General features: G+C 39.7%; 1 protein-coding gene across 1 annotated transcript in view; it reads left to right on the forward strand.

Moving 5' to 3' along the window:
- LOC129683885 (cation channel sperm-associated targeting subunit tau-like) overlaps nucleotides 1–16,286 on the forward strand; it is a 31,994-nt gene extending 15,708 nt beyond the window's left edge. Inside the window, exons 6-14 of the mRNA XM_055616878.1 lie at nucleotides 423–467; nucleotides 1,418–1,486; nucleotides 3,794–3,873; nucleotides 5,459–5,593; nucleotides 9,259–9,364; nucleotides 10,950–11,007; nucleotides 14,176–14,213; nucleotides 15,730–15,759; nucleotides 15,868–16,286. Coding sequence (XP_055472853.1) covers nucleotides 423–467; nucleotides 1,418–1,486; nucleotides 3,794–3,873; nucleotides 5,459–5,593; nucleotides 9,259–9,364; nucleotides 10,950–11,007; nucleotides 14,176–14,213; nucleotides 15,730–15,759; nucleotides 15,868–16,140 — 834 coding nt within the window. The 3' untranslated portion in view covers nucleotides 16,141–16,286. The remainder of the gene's footprint in view (nucleotides 1–422; nucleotides 468–1,417; nucleotides 1,487–3,793; nucleotides 3,874–5,458; nucleotides 5,594–9,258; nucleotides 9,365–10,949; nucleotides 11,008–14,175; nucleotides 14,214–15,729; nucleotides 15,760–15,867) is intronic.
- Nucleotides 16,287–17,537: the final 1,251 nt, after the last annotated feature.

The raw sequence follows: 17,537 nt of genomic DNA on the forward strand, positions 1-17,537 counted from the left end.
GGATAACAGAGACAACCACAGCTGGGGACCAAGGATGGACGATTTCAGACCTTGTTTATACCCCTGGGGTGTGAGAAGTCTTCCACCTAGCCGAGGGCTTGTTGTGGAGGCTGATGTTGAACTCCCCCCAAACCAGCTGGGGATTGCTTTCCAGAAAGGGAATTCCAGCCAGCGGAAGCAGTTCTGCCTCTGTGAAAAGCTAATATCTACATTTAGTTCTGTCATTCACACCTGGACTTTTCTTTTACTGAACATTCATTATATTTGTATTTTAATTTAGTTAAAATTATATTGTACTTGTATTTTAGCTATTGAATTCATGCATATTTTCAAAATGACTACCTCATTTTGTATTATAACATGCTTTTGATAAACTGCAGTTACATACATGAATAATCCATTTAAGAATTTTTTTTTTCTAGAAAGGCTGCTTTACCGAAGTATTGCAAATGATGCATAGAAACAGTGTAAGAGCTTTATAAACCTTCCTAAGATTTATGCATGTGCGGTATTTTAGCACTATATAGAATTTACTCTGATGGTTTATAGCTTAAATCTTTATTTTTAATTAACTTAACCATAGCTATTTGAATTAGTATAAATATGTGAATTAGAAAAATTACAGTATTTGCTCATAAATCCTTTACTTATTTTATATAAAATTTGATATCATTTTCCAGACTCAATTGAATTTTGTTTTTATAACAACTTTGAATTTACAATACAATGTTATTCTCCCTTCCATTTTCTCCCTCCAGCCTCTCTCATGCTCCCCCTGCTCTCTCTTTCTCTCAAATTCATAGCCTTTTTTTCTTTAATTGTTATGTATATGCATCTATGCATGGCTTCTTTCTCCAGCCTCGCTGGGGGGTCTCTGAAGAGGTGTTTGCACTTCCTAATTCTGAACATGCTTAAACATTAGTGATTTGATTAACTGAGCAATCCAAGAAATCCCTGCTGTCTCTATCTCATGGCCAGAACAGGGTCAAGGAACATAGAGTCACTGAGTGTGGGGCTCTGTTTTCCTTCATGCCTGGCCAACCTGAGGTTGAGAGGTGGGATTGCTCGTCTCAAACACAATTTGATTTGGAGTGTGTGAGTAAATAATTTGAAGTTTATGCATATATAAAATACGTATGTATATGTGTCAAAATCTTAGTGTAATCTTAGCAATAACTGTGAGTTAAAATTTTGTATATTTGACCATCAGCATTGTTTAATTTTAAGGTGAAAGGTTTATAACTTTCTGGGATTTGAGCAGAACCCTCTTTTGGAGTTCTTTGCGTAAACAAAGGTTTGCTGCTGTTTTAACGAAGATTCATTCTGGGCTTTTCTAAATGTACAGATTTATGACATTATCACTTTCTGTCACTTCACTAACATCCTTCTAATCAAATGGTAAATTCACTGCATTTAGGTTATCTGCAGGGTAGAAGTGGAATTTATGTTCTCCTATGGAAACTTTGGTTATGGATTTTCACATCAGGTTAGTTCCCTTCTTTTAAAAACTGTATTCTGTTTGAGCTTGTTAATCAAGTCATTCTCTTTTGAGCCTCTATTTTTTCCCCAGTTGGACAACTTTTAAAAGTAAGCGTTTTTAGGAATGGGATGTGGCAGAAGGCAGTGTTTACTTGGCCTGATGACCTGGCTTCAATCTCAAGATCCCACATAGTGGAAGGAGAGAGCTTCTGCCACAGGTTGCCCTCTGACCTCTGCATATATGCCCTGGCTCATGCATCTCCTTAAAACATAAATATGTGTTTACAAAACAATCATTTAAAAAGAAATGCTGCTTTACATTCTGATCTTGACCTATAAGGGCTTTTCTTCACTTCACCATGTGTTTTATCATACATTTAAAATGATGTTTTATTCAAACCGTCTTTATTATACAACTTCCTTTTTTAATTGTCTCTACACACTCACATTATTAAAAGCAATGCTTTCTTCGGTACTTAATTGAGTATGGAATTTTACATTTAGAAATACTCAACAAAATTGCAGTCATTGATCATAGACACACAGGCCTGCGATCCCTGCATTCAGACTAAAGGAAGATTTATTCTAGAGAAAGCATACCAATGTACAAAAACACTGTCACCCAGTGCTTGACAGAACTCTTGGTCTCCCTGGGTCATCAGAACCAGGCATGTGCTAACCTGGCCCCATTAATGCTACTGCTGTAGAGGAGACCTTTCATTTCAGAGTTGTGATTAATAATCTTCGGGCAAATTGTAATTAGTAATTGAGAGTAAGGAGATCAATCTTACTAAATAAGTCTACTGCTGTGTTGAAAAATTTCCTATATTATGTTTACATCTTTGTCTACAGTGTGATACGATTGTTCATACATTTTGAAACAAGTGTACAGATGACAGCCACAAAGAGCAAGCCCTTCCTTTTTTATCCCATTTTACTGTTTTTGCCATTTGTTTACTTATTTATTTGCGTATTGTAATGCTGGGTGCTAACACAGAGCCCTGGGCACAGTGGGCAGATTCTCTGCCATTGATTTACGTGCCCAGTGCGTGGCTTTTAGAAATAGAGGCTTTCTAGATAGATCTGTGGAGCCCAGGGTCACTTCCCACTCGTGAGGCCCCTACCTCGGGCTGGCGTGTGCTGAGAGTGCCACACTGGCGCACTGACATGCCCGCTCCTTTTGCTCTCTGTGTGTGCACGTATGTGCGGAGGCTGGAGGTGGACTTGGAAGGTCATGCCTGAGGAGTCATATACTTGGTTTTCGAGACAGAGTCTCTCACTGGGACCTGGGGCTTACCAACTAGAACAACCCAGAGACCCTCCTGCCGCTTTCTCCCCTGCACTAGGTTTACAAGCCCACTCTGCTATGCCCGCCTTTTTATGCTAAGTGTTTGGCATTCAACTCATGAGTGGAGAGCACTTTGCTGACTGAGCTATGTCTCTAGCGCTTCTGTTCTTTTCTTGTGAAGAATTACGCCTTGTTACAGTTCCCGCTGTCATTGCCTCCGTAAGCTACACTTAGCAGTCATAGCTTATGAGTATCGACTGTAGAGGCAGGTTTGTGTCCAGATCTAAGCATCACATGTACCAGGAACTATTCTTGAAGAGAAGGTCACTTTCAGCTTTGTAATCCCAGCACTGGCGAGGTGGAGAGCACAAGATCCCTGGGGCTTGCCTGGCAGCCAGCATAGCCTACTTGATGGGCTCCAGGCCGGCGAGGGACTGCGAGTGATGACACCCGAGCTTGTCCTCTGGGCTACACGTGTACATACACATGAGCATGCACCTTCAGACACAGATGAGACATATGTGTGCACGCACAGGGATAGCAATAACTTATTTTCACATAAAACTATATAGGGGAAAAAAAACAAACACCTGGCTGTCCAATAAAAACACAACTTGACCATGAGCCCTTCAGTGATCTACTCCCTTCCTCACCTACTGTGGGGATGTGAAAAGACCTCCAGATAAGAGGCAAAAAACTCTACACTCATGCCCCAGGTTGCACACTCATGCCCTGTGTTTCATACTATTTGGTAACTTTGAATGAATCACCAATCTTCAATGTGATCTGTAAAATATGCACACTTACCTCATAGTTTTATCAAAAGGGTTAGAGAAACGTAAAGGCATATAATGCTTGTTAAATGTTTAGTACCTGACAAATTAAGTTCCTGTCTTCTTCCTCATCTTCTTTCCTCCCCTTCCGCCCTGCTTTACATCACTTAAGAACCGTATCTGCCTTTGGGGCTTGAGGGTGTTTATCCTATTATGGTGAGTTATAACTAAATGTACTTACATTTTTATTCAGTTAAAACCTCTTCAAAAAGTCATTGAACCATCTATGTTTATGAATATTACACCTCCTCCTGAAAGAACAGATCCCCTCACGTAAGTTTCACTACTATATTAAGATTAAGTGGCCCTTAAAATTGTGATGGAGCATATCAGGTTATCTTAAGAAACCCTGAGATGTATCTGAGATTGGCCAAACCCTCAGGTAAGGGGAGCTCTGAATTCCTTTGCTTAGTAAGGTGAGAGAAAGAGCCGGGTATGATGGCTCATGCCTGGAACCCCAACACTCTGGAGACAGAGGCAAGAAGGTGGGGAGATCGTGGAGTCACATAAGACCCTGTGAAGAGCATGCAAGCAAAAAAGATGGGAGAGTTTCTTGGTGTCCCCCTGGAGAAAAGAGATAAGGTGTGTCGATGAGGGGTGCCTTCTTTGTGAACGAAGAAGTGGTTTAATGAGGGAATTAGCCAGCAAGAGTCCTTCCTGTGGAACACAGAGGACGGCTCCTAAGATTCACATGCCTCGCGGTTGCCAATTCCTGCTCTGTAGGACAGTAGTGTTAGCCTACGCCACACCACTCCAACTGTTACTGCAAACCTGGCTGTTAAAAAAAATAAATAAATAAAAAATAAAAAAAACTGTGTTAAAAAATGTTAGCTGGGCTGAGGAGATGCTCTGCAAGTTACATTCAGGTTCCCGGCATCCATGTAAGAAGCCAGTCATGGCTATGGGCAACCTATAGCCCTCAGCTTTGAGAGACAGAGACAGGCAGGTCACTGTTTGCTGGCGGTGAAGGGCCCTGCCCAAGGGACACAGAGATTAAGGTGCTCACCACTGTATATAACAAAGACCAACCAAAAAGACACTTTCTAGCTTTTAGATGTGTAAGGGGACTTGATCTAATTATTCCTGGCTTTCTTTCTTTTTTTTAAAAAAAAATATTTCCTTGTGCATAGGTGCTTTGCTTGCACGCCTGTGTGAGGGTGGGTGTCAGATCTTGGAGTTGCAGACAGTTGTGAGCTGCCATGTGGGTGCCAGAAACTGAACCTGGGTCCCTTGGAAGAGCAGCCAGTGCTCTCAACCTCTGAGCCATCTCTCCAGCCCCATTCCTGGCTTTCTTGTATGACAAGTGGATTCAATAAAAAATTGTTATTCTTTCCTATATTACATCCTGAATGTAGTTTCTCCTCCTTCCTCCTCCTGTCCTAGTCCCTCACCCCTCCCCTCATCCACTCCTGTTTCTCTTCAGAAAAGGATTCAATAATTCTTATCCTGTGGGCTTGCTGTGAAGGTAGAATAAGACAGTCTAAACAGACCTATGAATACAGTGCCTGGTACAAAAGCTAGTTCCTAGAATTAGCTATTTGAAAGAATGAGAGTCTCTGAAGGCAGATTTGGCTATAAATGGTTACTAAATGACCTGGGCTCAAGGACTTTCCATTTCTCCTTTCTTTGGCTGTCCCCCTTATCCATCCCTACTGCCCATGATCTTGATAGGACGAGTAACCAAGAAAGCACTTCTCTCAGGATCCTGACTCTGGCCTTCTTCCTTAGCTCTGTCTTGTTGATGGTTCACGGTGGCGGGTGGCAAGAGGAGGAGCAGTGAAAACAGCAGTTATCACACTGATTTTAGGGCTGCGCTTTTCCACAGTGCTTGCTATTTAACGCTATCACTATTTTTCAGAAATGTTATTACTCCACAACGAATAGAATACCCAGCATTCCTATCCCCAGAATTTAATGTTACCATCGGGGCTGCTGACACCAACCAGGCATCTGTGGTGCAACTTGAAAAACTTACTGAGAAGCCCCGGGAAAGGTAAAAAGTACAGGTTTCCTTTATTTGCATGTGGGTTTATATCATTCCAGTTCCTTCTGTTGAGCCATGGGCTTTCAGCTTGCCTACGAATACGCACTGTGATACTGTTTCATGTGTTCCTGTTTCTCAGCAAATTAGGTGCTTTATTACAGCAAGAAAAGAGGTGGAAACTCATTCATGAGAAAGAAAGCAAGTTGCTTCCTTCACTCGTCTGTTCTGTAGTCTGTAGTGCTATTTTTCCTCACCATCGTCTCTCTGTCAGTCGGGGTATTCCCTTCTCACTAATGTTCTACTTCATTGGCTTGCTCTTTCCTTTTAATCTGCTGTTGAGCTAATTCAAACGTGAGTTTCTTTTCTTTCTCAGTTACGGAATTTCCATTCATTTGTATAGTTCCTTTTGCTTTGCCCAAATTCTCAGCTGTGGGTTCTAACTCCTTGTGTTATACTAATCTCTGTGTTAGGTAGTCCAGACCTCTGTAAAATACCACAGGCATTGTGCCTCAATCTGTAGGCATTTATTTCACCCAATTCTGGAGGCTAAGATGTCCAGGATCATGACACTGGCTAAAGCCATTTCATGATTTATAATTTAATGTGTATTTGTTTACCCTTTTCAGTGTCTAACTATTAGATTCTTACTTTCTTTGAGAAAAGACAGCATGGCTCTTAAACCATCCCGCTGTGTGTTTGGTGCTTAGGGAGCACCTGACAAATGGTAGATGTTCAATGAGTGTTTGTTAAACAGACAGAATGTCAGATTAGAGGACAGGATGTGTTCTTTGGTTATGCAGCTCACATTAGAGACTTTATGAAGGTGGAAAACTAATTGTGCACATACTCAATTCTACATATATTCTCCTAGATTATTACAGACCATCATTTTGTACAACAACAGCAAAGTCTGGATGAAATATATTTTGAAATTTTGTTTGAAAGCAGTGTTCTAAAAGCAGTGAGTATTTGCTGATACAGGAAATAAAGAGGTCCAGACATGTTGAGCCCATTGTTCAGTGCCATATTTTCAAGGGACTTGATGGTGGCCAAGGTAGTAAAAGCTGAGCAGAGCTAAGATGGATATAGAGTCACAAAGAAACAAAAGCCAGAGCGCAGTGTATCCAAGGGTGATGAGCTTCACAAACACCTGGACTTCTCCCTGGATCAACAACTGTGACAGACTGTGTCTTTCAATGCCATGCCCCGGCTGCCCTACTTGCCTCCACTGGTCCCCAATCTGGCATTAGAAGTAACAGTTGGCTGCCAGATGTAAAAGTGCATGCCTTTTCTAGAGGAAAGTAATCCCAGGAGCCTCAAATTTATTCCACAAATTTCCAAATACAGTGTCTTGCACCCAGTAAAACTATATGCAAGAGGATCTAATATTTAACATATGTATGTACATACACACACACACACACGAGAAAAAGTGAAAAAAAATTACACTGGCACAGACTGGAAAAAGATCATCACCAACCCTACGTCTGACAGAGGGCTAATATCCAAACTATACAAAGAACTCAAGAAGTTAAATACCAACAAACCAAGTAATCCAATTTAAAAATCGGGGAACAGAGCTAAATAGAGAATTCTCAATAGAGGAATATCGAATGGCAGAGAAACACTTAAAGAAATGGTCAAGGTCCTTAGTCATCAGGGAGATGCAAATCAAAATGATCCTGAGATTCTACTTCACACCCATCAGAATGGCTAAGATCAAAAACTCAAGTGACAACACATGCTGGAGAGAATGTGGAGAAAGGAGAACCCTCCTCTATTGCTGGTGGGAATGTAAACTTGTACAGCCACTTTGGAAATCAGTCTGGTGCTTTCTCAGATAATTAGGAATAGTGCTACGTCAAGACCCAGCTATACCACTTCTAGGCATATATTTGAAAAATGCTCAACAATACAACAAGGACATTTGCTCATCTATGTTTGTAGCAGCATTATTCATAATAGCCAGAACCTAGAAACAACCTAGATGTCCTTCTATGAAAGAATGGATAAAGGAACTGTGGTACATTTACACAATAGAATACTACTCAGCTATTAAAAACAAAGAAATCATGAAATTTGCAGGCAAATGGTGGGAACTAGAAAAGGTCATCCTGAGTGAGGTATCCCAGAAGCAGAAGGACACACATGGTATATACTCACTTATAAGTAGATATTAGACATATAATATAGGACAAACATATTAAAATTTACAGACCTAAAGAAGCTAAACAACAAGGAGAACCCTAGGGAAGAGACTTAATCCTCATTCGGAAGGGAAAAATAGGATAGATATCAGAAGCGGGAGAAGACAGGGAACAGGACAGGAGCCTACCACAGAGGGGCTCTAAAAGACTCTACCCAGCAGGGTATCGAAGCAGAGGCTGAGATTCATAGGCAAACTTTGGGCAAAGTGCAGGGAATCTTATGGAAGAAGGGGGGACAGAAAGACCTGGAGGGGACAGGAGCTCCACAAAGAGAACAACAGAACCAAAAATCTGGGCCCAGGTGGATCTGTGGAGACTGATGAATCAACCAAGGAGAGTGCATTGAGAGGACCTAGACCCTCTGCTCAGATGTAGTTCATGAGCAAGCTTAGTCTCCATGTGGGTTTCCTAGTAAGGGGAGCAGGGGCATGAACTTGGATGTCTGCCTTTTGATCACCTCTCTCTGGTGAGGTGGCTTTACTAGGCCACAGAGAAAGAAAATCCCAATAGTCCTGATGAGACCTGATAGGCTAGGGTCAGAAAGAAGGGGAGAAGGACCTCTCCTATCAGTGGACTAGGGGAGGGATACAGGGGGAGAAGGGGAAGGGAGGGTGGGATGGGGAAGAGATGAGGGAGGGGGCTACAGCTGGGATACAAAGTGAATAAATTGTAATTAATAATAACAATAATAATGAAAATAATAATCTGAAAAAGAGAGAAATAGATAAACTGCAAGAAGTCTTTGCCCATCCGTTTGCCAGTTGGTGCCAGCTATGAGCTAGGACCTGAGTGTTCCACAGGGCTTCGGGTAGGCTGTCCTGGCTTCATTCCAGAATGCCGTTCTGTATTTGACTGGAGGAGCATTGTAGGAGGGCACGCACCACTGTGCAAGTACTACTCACGCTTACGTCTGTGTCCCCATAATTCTGTCCCATCAGCCAGGACAAGGCTCGTGGCCATCCTCGGGGACAAAGACACGAGTTCTAGATTCAGACTTGTGAGAAGGAAAGTAGCTAAGAAATTTTGCGGTTAAAACAGCGTCTCCTGAATTCTTAAATATGGACATCCTCAGTACTGATTTTTGTTTGTTTGTTTGTTTGTTTAGGGGGAGTTTTAAATACTTTGCTATAAGTTTTGCTATACAGGCTGTCCATCAGACTTTTGGTTGCTTCTTGTGTTCTATTACTTTCTGCAGGAACTTCTGTAGCCACTGTCGTCCACAGACTTGCCACTAACATGTTCTCCGTGAGCTCAAACAATGCATGGCCATTTACCAATATATGAACCTTATTTTTGTTTTAATCACTTTTAAACTATATCCTTAGATAATATATTGACAGTTTGTCACTTTTGGAACCTTATGTAAACAGATATTTACATTGCATTGTTTTTATGAGAATTTTACCATACAGATTCTTCTGTCACTTGCGTTTTTTTTTTTCATCTCTAGCTGATTACTTTGTTTAGGTTGGAAAAAATGAAACATGAATATAAAAGTCTGCGTACATGGATAGAAAAATCTCAGTATTTAAAGAACCTTATTAATCCAAAAGCAGCAAACAAAGAACCACAGGTAACCTTAGGGTAATTGCAAAAATGTATTCTTTCATATGTAGTATGCAGTATGTATGTTTAGTGGAAACATGCATTGAGAATTAAAAAGGTTTTATCAGATAATTGCTGATTCCATGAAATAAAATACTATTCGCAGTTCATATTCTTTTCTACATTAACATGTACCGTTCAGTGTTTATTCATGATTTATAAGGTTCAATTAATTGGCCAACTTGAAGTCAGCATTTCAGTGGCGTTCGTTCAGCCTGTCCACCAAGTTGCCTATCCGTCACCACGATCAACTGTAAGACACTCTCACTGTTTAAACAGGGGTAGCCCGCACTGGGTCACTACTCTCTCAGTTCTCCCATTGCCGTCTAGCCCTCTGCAACAGCTGATCTGTTTACTTCTGTGTACGTTTGCCTACCCCAGACACTTTCTTTTTTTAAATTTAACTTTATTTTTATTAATTACACTCTATTCATTTTGTATCCCAGCTGTAGTCCCATTCCCCATCCCCTTCCAATGCCATCCTCCCTCCTTCATCTCCTCTCATGCCCCTCCCCAAGTCCACTGATAGGGGAGGTCCTCCTCCCCTTCCATCTGACCCTAGCCTCTCAGGTCTCATCAGGACTGGCTGCAGTGTCCTCCTTTGTGGCCTGGTAAGGCATCCCCCGCTCCTCAGTGGGAGGTGTTTAAAGAGCCAGCCCCTGAGTTCATGCCCAGACATTTTCTAAAAGTGGAATTATATATAAAGATGTGGCCCTTTGAGGCTTACTTTTTTCCCTCTCTTCCCATAATGTTTTCCAGTTGTAGCATATATCAGAAACATATATGCATATATATAGAAAGAAACTTCACTGTTTCTACATACATCTCTAGCGTATGGATGTACTATATTTGTTTCTGTGTTCTGCTGATGAACATTTAGTTCATTTACACTACTGAGATACAGTGAGCACTCATGAGCAAACTTTTGTTTTTCTTGAGATGGGACCTCACTAAATAGGATAGTCTTAAACTTGCTGACAACTTAGACTCTGCCTTACCCTCCCATGTGCTGAGATCACAGGTATGGACAACCTAGTTGGCTTTCTTGTATATGTTTTTGTGTGGACAAATGTTTTTAAAATTTTTCCTGCATGAATGCCCAGGAACAGAAACCAGGTCATATGGTAATTCCCAGTTTCAAGGTTTGAAAAATGGCCAAATTCTTCCTGCTTTGTCATCTTACATTCCAATAAAAAGCGTGTGATGGTTTTCAATCTTGAACTCTTGTTGGGTTTTCCCTACTGCATTGTTTCTTGTCCTAATGTTCCTGACAACCTTGTGTAATAGCTCTGGCTGTCCTGGACTCGCTCTGTAGACCAGGCTGGCCTTGAACTCACAAAAATTCGCCTGCCTCTGCCTCTGCTTCCGCAGTGTTGTGATTAAAGGTGTGTGCCGTCACAACTCCTCTTGAATCCATGCTCTGTAGATTATTTTTATCACCAACTCCCTCTTTGTCCTCTGTAAAAAATTATAAAAGCAGAAAAAATATTTTAGTGCTTTAGGTATTTTGCCCAACATGTTTTCTTTCTTTCTCTCTTCCTGTGTGTGTCTAGGAAGTACCAGAATCAAAGACTCACCCATTGGAAGAAGAGCCTAAGAGTGTGACCTATGGTAAAAATCAAGTTAACTTTAATGTTTATTAAGATAACTAAAGCAACATGGTATATCATAAAAGTTACTTACTTACTTTAAATGAATTTCATTTTTGTCATAGATCAAATATTTTATTATTGTACCAATAACATTTGTATTTTGTAATAGCCTCAAATTATTAAGAGCTTCTTCAATTTTAAAATAGTTACTTATTCTATGTGTATGGGTGTTCTGCCTGCGTGTCTGTGTATCAAGTATGTTTCTAATGCACTCGGATGCCATCAGAGAGCATCACTTTCCCCAGGAAGAGAGTTAGAGGTGGTTGTGAGCTGCTACATGGGTGCTGGGAACCAAATCTGGGCCCTCTTCAAGAGCAGCCAGGGATGGTACTAGTGAGTCATTTCTCCAGCCTGAGGAGTTAAAAACATAATGGTTCTTTGTTCTTTAAAGACAGAAAAAGTTCAATTTTAACTGTGATATTTATAAAGACATTTTTGTTAAGCACTTTGAACTATAGAACTATTGAGGCCAGGATGTGTGTTTGTGTGTGTGTGTTTGTATGTGTGTGAAATAGAGGAGAAAGAGACACAGAGAGACAGAGAAAGAGACAGGCAGAGAGAAATTGTGGTGGAGGAAACTCAATTTGTATCATTATTAATCAATTACTTGTTATTATTAATTACTTATCAGTAGGAAATTTAATTAATGAAAAATGGTGTTCACACAGTCTCCTAAATATTTCTCTCGACTTCACTTAAAAAGCAAGTTGAAGTATACCACTGTACTTTAAACACATGGTTAAAGTCTTTAATTCAAGTATGTAATTTAAAGTCTTTAATTCAAGTACGTAATATAATTTATTGTTGCAAGGTTTTTTTGCTTCAACTTAATCATCTTTTCATGCTATTTCCATTTCCCCAGCCATATCAGCCATTTACACAGATGTGCATGGACTCATATTTCTTCACTGTACTAAATTAGTGTAGTAGAGCTGTTGCATCTTCAACTACTCTACATGAAAAGCATAAGCTTCTTTTTGGTGCTGCTTTCACTGTCTGGTTGCTAGAGATCAAAGCCAGGCCCTCAATTATGCTCAGCAAGCACTCCACTGCTCTCCCTCCAGAGCCCTAACTCTCATGCCTTAAGTATAATATAATCACAGGTTCCCGCTTCAGTATCACACACTGGGAAGAAGGGATAGTTCTCTCTCTCTTTCACTCTCTCTCTGTCCTTTTTGTATTCTGTTTTTCAACTCTCCAGAGGGTATTCCATTTTTTAACATATCCAATGGGCCATCTAATGACTTGATTCTTCTTTGGTATTTGTGAGACCTTCAGGGTTCTAGCACATACATAATTATGTCCATGTTTTCACAGATAAGTAAACTAAGAATTGATTAAATAACCAGTTAATTAGAGCTCACAGCCATTAACTGATAAGAGTTGACTCTGAGCTCAGTCAGTTTGACCCTATAGAGTAAATATTAATCATATTTCTATTTACATAATATCTTCTGCAACACATCTGTAAAATGATGTGCTATAACTTATTTTATATCTGAGACATCACAGCTAGGAAAAACAAAATGAGGGAGGAATGCCATCAAGACATAAGTTCTGAAACCTTTTTGGTCGTCTACAGATACTTCCATTCCCACAAAATATCCTTTTACAAGAAATCCAGAAACTGATAGGCTCGAAATGCTGAGTGAGCAAAACCTACTCTATTTTAGCTGATAGGAATACATAAGACAGCTGCTGTGGAGGTCAAGAAAGAATAAGATCATGAGCCAATATTTTTATTTTTTTCAGGACATCCTAAAACAGCATTCTCCAGGTACTTGAGACATGTTAAGATAAAAAAAAATGTACCAGGCATGGTGGTGTATGCCTGTAATATAGTCACTTGAGTGGATAAGGCAAGAGGAATCAGGAGTTTGAAGCCAATTTGGGCTACAAAACAAGACCCTGTCTCAAAAATAAAGTAACACAAAACAGCCTCCACCAAAACAGAATTACATAGCACTATAGACAAAATTGGCCTAATTATAGGCCAAATGGATGCTAGTACAAGATTCTACACAACAGGAGTACATAGAATAATCTTCAAAATAGAGATCACTAAAAAGCCAACAAATTCACAGTAGTTTACATGATACTGAATATCTCTTCCAGTTACAATGGAATGAACTTAGAACTGATAGCATAAAAAAATGAAAAATTCTCAATATGTAGGAATTTAAATTTTCATTTTTTCTTTTATTTTTTTCTTCACAATTTATTTATCGTATATCCTGATTGAAGCCCCCTCCTTTAACTCCTCCAGTCCCATCCTCCCTCCCTTTTCCTCCCATCTCCTTCCCCTAGTCCAGTGAAAGGTAGAGTTCTCCACTATTGCCATCTGTCCATAGCTTGTTAAGTCTCATCAGGACAGCCTGGATCCTCTTCCCCCGTGGCCTGGCAAGGCTGTATCATCAGGGGTGAGTGATCAGAGAGCAGTCAACTCAGGTCATGAGAGAGGCAGGCCCTGATCCCCTTACTCAGATACCCATATGGAGACTGAGCTGCCAATCAGCCACATATGAGCAGGGGGTCTAGGCCCTCTCCATGCATGGTCTTCCTTTGGTGCATCAGTGTTTGCAGGACCCCCTAGGCTCAGATCTTTTAGTTTTGTTGGTCTCCTTGTGGGGCTCCTGATCCCTCCATGTGAATGAAGGTCACCTCTACAGTAAACCACAGAATAAGTGCAAAGAAAAATTAGAAGACACCCAAGATACATTCAGTGAAGCAAAAGCAATGCTGAAAGGCACATTTATAGTAAGAGGTCAGTTTATGGCAATAAAGGCTGCCACAGGGGGAAAAGAGAAGATAAAAGGAGAAAAACAATGCAAAAATAGTGGGATTGTTGATGGAATGTAAAATGTTCCAGGGAGTTTGGGAATACTATAAAAGCTACACACCAATTCCTACATGCCCCATTCCATCTTCTTATTTCTCATCTGCTCCCCTTATCTTCCCAGAGACTTGTCAGCATGTTTTTACTAAGGTAGTGTTCATGCTTGAATACCTACTTTTAAGTTCCCTTTATTTGAAGGGAGAAAAATTATAATCGTAGCTTATTAGTGAACATACATGTAAGAATTGCAATGTTATTTAAATAAAACAGAGTATTTATTATTTTAAACAGATACCTATCACAGAAAATCTGAACTTTTTCCAAGAGAGGTAAGATAATTTCTTTTTTTTTATTTTATTTTTCTTATTAGTTGCATTTTGTTAACTAGATAATTTCTTTTTTTAATTAAAAAGATGTATTTAATTTTGTGGTTTGACTACATGTCCTAGGCCTATTCATGCATAGTTCCCACAGATGTCTGAAGAAGGCACTGGCTCTCTTTTGGAACTGGAGTTATAGATGGTTGTGGCCACCATGTGGGTGCTGGGTATCGAACCTGGGTCCTGTGCAAAAGCAGCCAGTGCTCTTAACCACTGAGACATCCCAAAGAGAATTTATAATAGTCATTATTCTATGAAGTGATGGAATATTTATAAGTAGAAGAATAGGTGCAGGTAAAAATTAAAAAACATCCTTAAAGTTACTCAGTTATTTTTGTTATGACAGAATCAATACTGTTAGAAAATTTTTAAGTTAAATTACTCTATGGAAACAAACGAGCACAAAACAGTAACAATTTACAGTACATAGCAAGGAAGAGGGGTTAACAGTATAAGGAAGAAAAGAAGAAATCCATGAAACTTGACCTAAGATCTGAGAAGCAGATGGCCTAACCATGTTTTTACTTTCACCAGAATCGGTTACTATGATGTGACCATTGGCCATGCACTAACAGTAGACATTTCATAATAGAAGTCAGTAAAACATGGGATTAACTTAAGTTTTCATTCTATTAAAGAATACTCTCCGTGTAAACCAGTAAAGAATAAAAGCCCCGTCTCTACTTTTTGATGCTACTTAATTATTTCCATCAAGGTTCAGTGACTCCCAAATGTCAGTTGAGGAATCAACATGTACTGTTTCCTCCAAGTCAAGGAAGGGAGTTGGGGAAGCAAGTTAGAGGCTTGTATGACATTGACAGCATTTAGTTTAAGAAGCTAGCCTTGGTTTTCCCTTTCTTTATATTACATTTTCCTTTGTTTTATGATGTAGTTGTGATATTGTCCCTTGTGTTATTTTGGTACTGAAGTTTTCCTTGTTTTATGACATTGGTGCATAGTGTGACAGTAAAACATCGGTTCTCAGATTTCTTTAACATGTAACCAATTAACACGCAATCCAGACATATGCAAGCAAGCCACTGCTTCATAAACCACTGCCTTATCACATAGTGAAAAATGGTCTATCTAAGTATAAGATTTCTTAGCGTCTTATTGAGAAGTGTAATAACTTACAAATATCAACTGTAGCACATAAAGGACAGATAACAATGCATTTTGATTTATCGACTTTAAATACTCACTTAGTGAGGGCTGGAGAGATGGCTCAGTGGTTAAGAGTACTGGCTGTTCTTCCAAAGGACTCAGGGTTTAATTCCCAGCACCCACGTAACAGCTCCCAGCCATCTGGAATTCCAGTGTCAGGGGATCTGACATCCCACACAGATATATATGCAGGCAGAACAGTAATGTACATAAGATAAAAATAAATTAGAAGAAAAAATACTCGCTAGTGAATAATGATTAAGTTTACTCTGCTGCTCTGTTTTTCTGTTTGTTTTTTTAGCATGTGGACAGTGGTGAAAAGGAAGGCCTGGTAATACCAGTTTTGAAGCTTTTGAATCAAAGTTCCCCAGAGTTTGGTTTTCATAGAAGTGGTGAAACATCACCGTCACTAGATCTTCCCCCTATTCACAACCTGCAGATAACAGAAGAGGACAGAATGCCACGTTATTCAAGAATTTATGATCAAGAAGACAGGCCATACGAAGACAGGAAAAATGTATTGTTTTCATCGGAGGAAAACCTAACCCCCAGGTTTCCAAGCGCTTTTAAGTTAGCCTCATCTCTGCACGAGGTAAAGTTGGGACATTCACTCGTAAATCCTGAGAGAATAAGGAGGAGGAATATAGGTTTTCTCTCCAATACAATGAGGTATCAAAGCAAATATTTTAACGACGAAAAGGAAGAAGGCTAGTTTGGGTTCCTGAGATTTGAAATGGAAAGGTGCCGTAGATGTGTCTCCCCCACAACAAAGCTTCAGACAGGAAAAAAACAAAATATTTTTTAAATCAATTAAATACCAATAAATTCAAATTTTATTCAAATAGTTCTAAGTAGAAATGTGTCTAAATATGTTTCTACTCTGTGTGCACTCATCAATTAAGGGAGAAAATCCTTTGAGAGAAAAGCTCACCATCAAATTAATCTGATTTAGTGTATGACAAAGGACATGTAAAAGCCTGAGAAATTATTTTAGTAGAATTAAAATGAACCTATTGCATTACAAAACCTAGCACCTGTGACCCCTTGTTTCAAACTTGTGTAGGTTTAAGGTTTACTAAGAACGTTTGTCCGCTCTCTGCTCCTCTCCCGCAGGCTTCCCCTTCATCTCCTCAGTAAGCTTCTCCTACCCTGAGCACTCCGGCTGGCTTTTGACATCCAAGTGTCTAGCTCTATCTCTTCATCTTTTGATGGAGTCAAAGCATCACTAAATTTCCTCTGAAATTCCAAAAGATATAATTGTGTTAAATAACTCTAGCTGGGAACTTAATCTTAATTACTTAATCAATAGCTTAAAGCAATGTAATTTGAATAATGTTTTTCTTTACTTGCTGTGAAGGTGTAACACATGCTCATAAAAAAGTTTGGAAAAATGGAAAACATAAAAAGCAAGCTAAACTGGGTGATGGTGGCACACGCCTTTAGTCCCAGCACTTGGGAAGCAGAGGCAGGGGGATCTCTATGAGTTTGAGGCCAGTTTGGTCTAAGTTCCAGGACAGTCAGGGCTACACAGAGAAATCCTGTCTTGTAAAACTAAATAAATAGATAAAAATAAACTAAAAGACAAGCTAAATAAAGTAGTTACGATTCCCTTACCATGATAAAAATTTTAGTTCCTTCAGTCTTTGTTATGTACATAAATTCGTTATTTTTCATACTTGAATCAAATTTATTTCACTTGTATTAGTTCTTTGGAAATTTCATATGATCTATTTTGATCATATTCGCCCCTCACCTAATTCCTCTCAGATCTACACCTCCTTCCCTGTGTTCCCAATGCTATGTACTCTTGTATTTTTTAAAACCCCTCTTGTTAGTGTGCTCTTGGATGTGGGGGCTCCTGCGGGCAGGTGGTCACCTACCACGGGCTTAAGGAAAGCCTGACTCTCAGCAGGTACTAGTTTCCAATTGCTCCTTAGCTCGGCGGGGCTTCCTGCTTCTCTGCCTTCTATGATGGGATTTGGTCTGATTTGATGGCAGAAGCCTTGTGCATGCTGTCATAATCTCTGTGTTCATATGTGCGACTTGCCTGTTGTGTCCTGAAAAACACTATTGCTGCGTACTCATCTACTGCCTCTGACTCTTAATCTT

This window comes from Psammomys obesus, unplaced genomic scaffold (assembly GCF_907164565.1).
Source record: "Psammomys obesus unplaced genomic scaffold, mPsaObe1.curated_primary_1811, whole genome shotgun sequence".
NCBI lineage: Eukaryota > Metazoa > Chordata > Mammalia > Rodentia > Muridae > Psammomys > Psammomys obesus.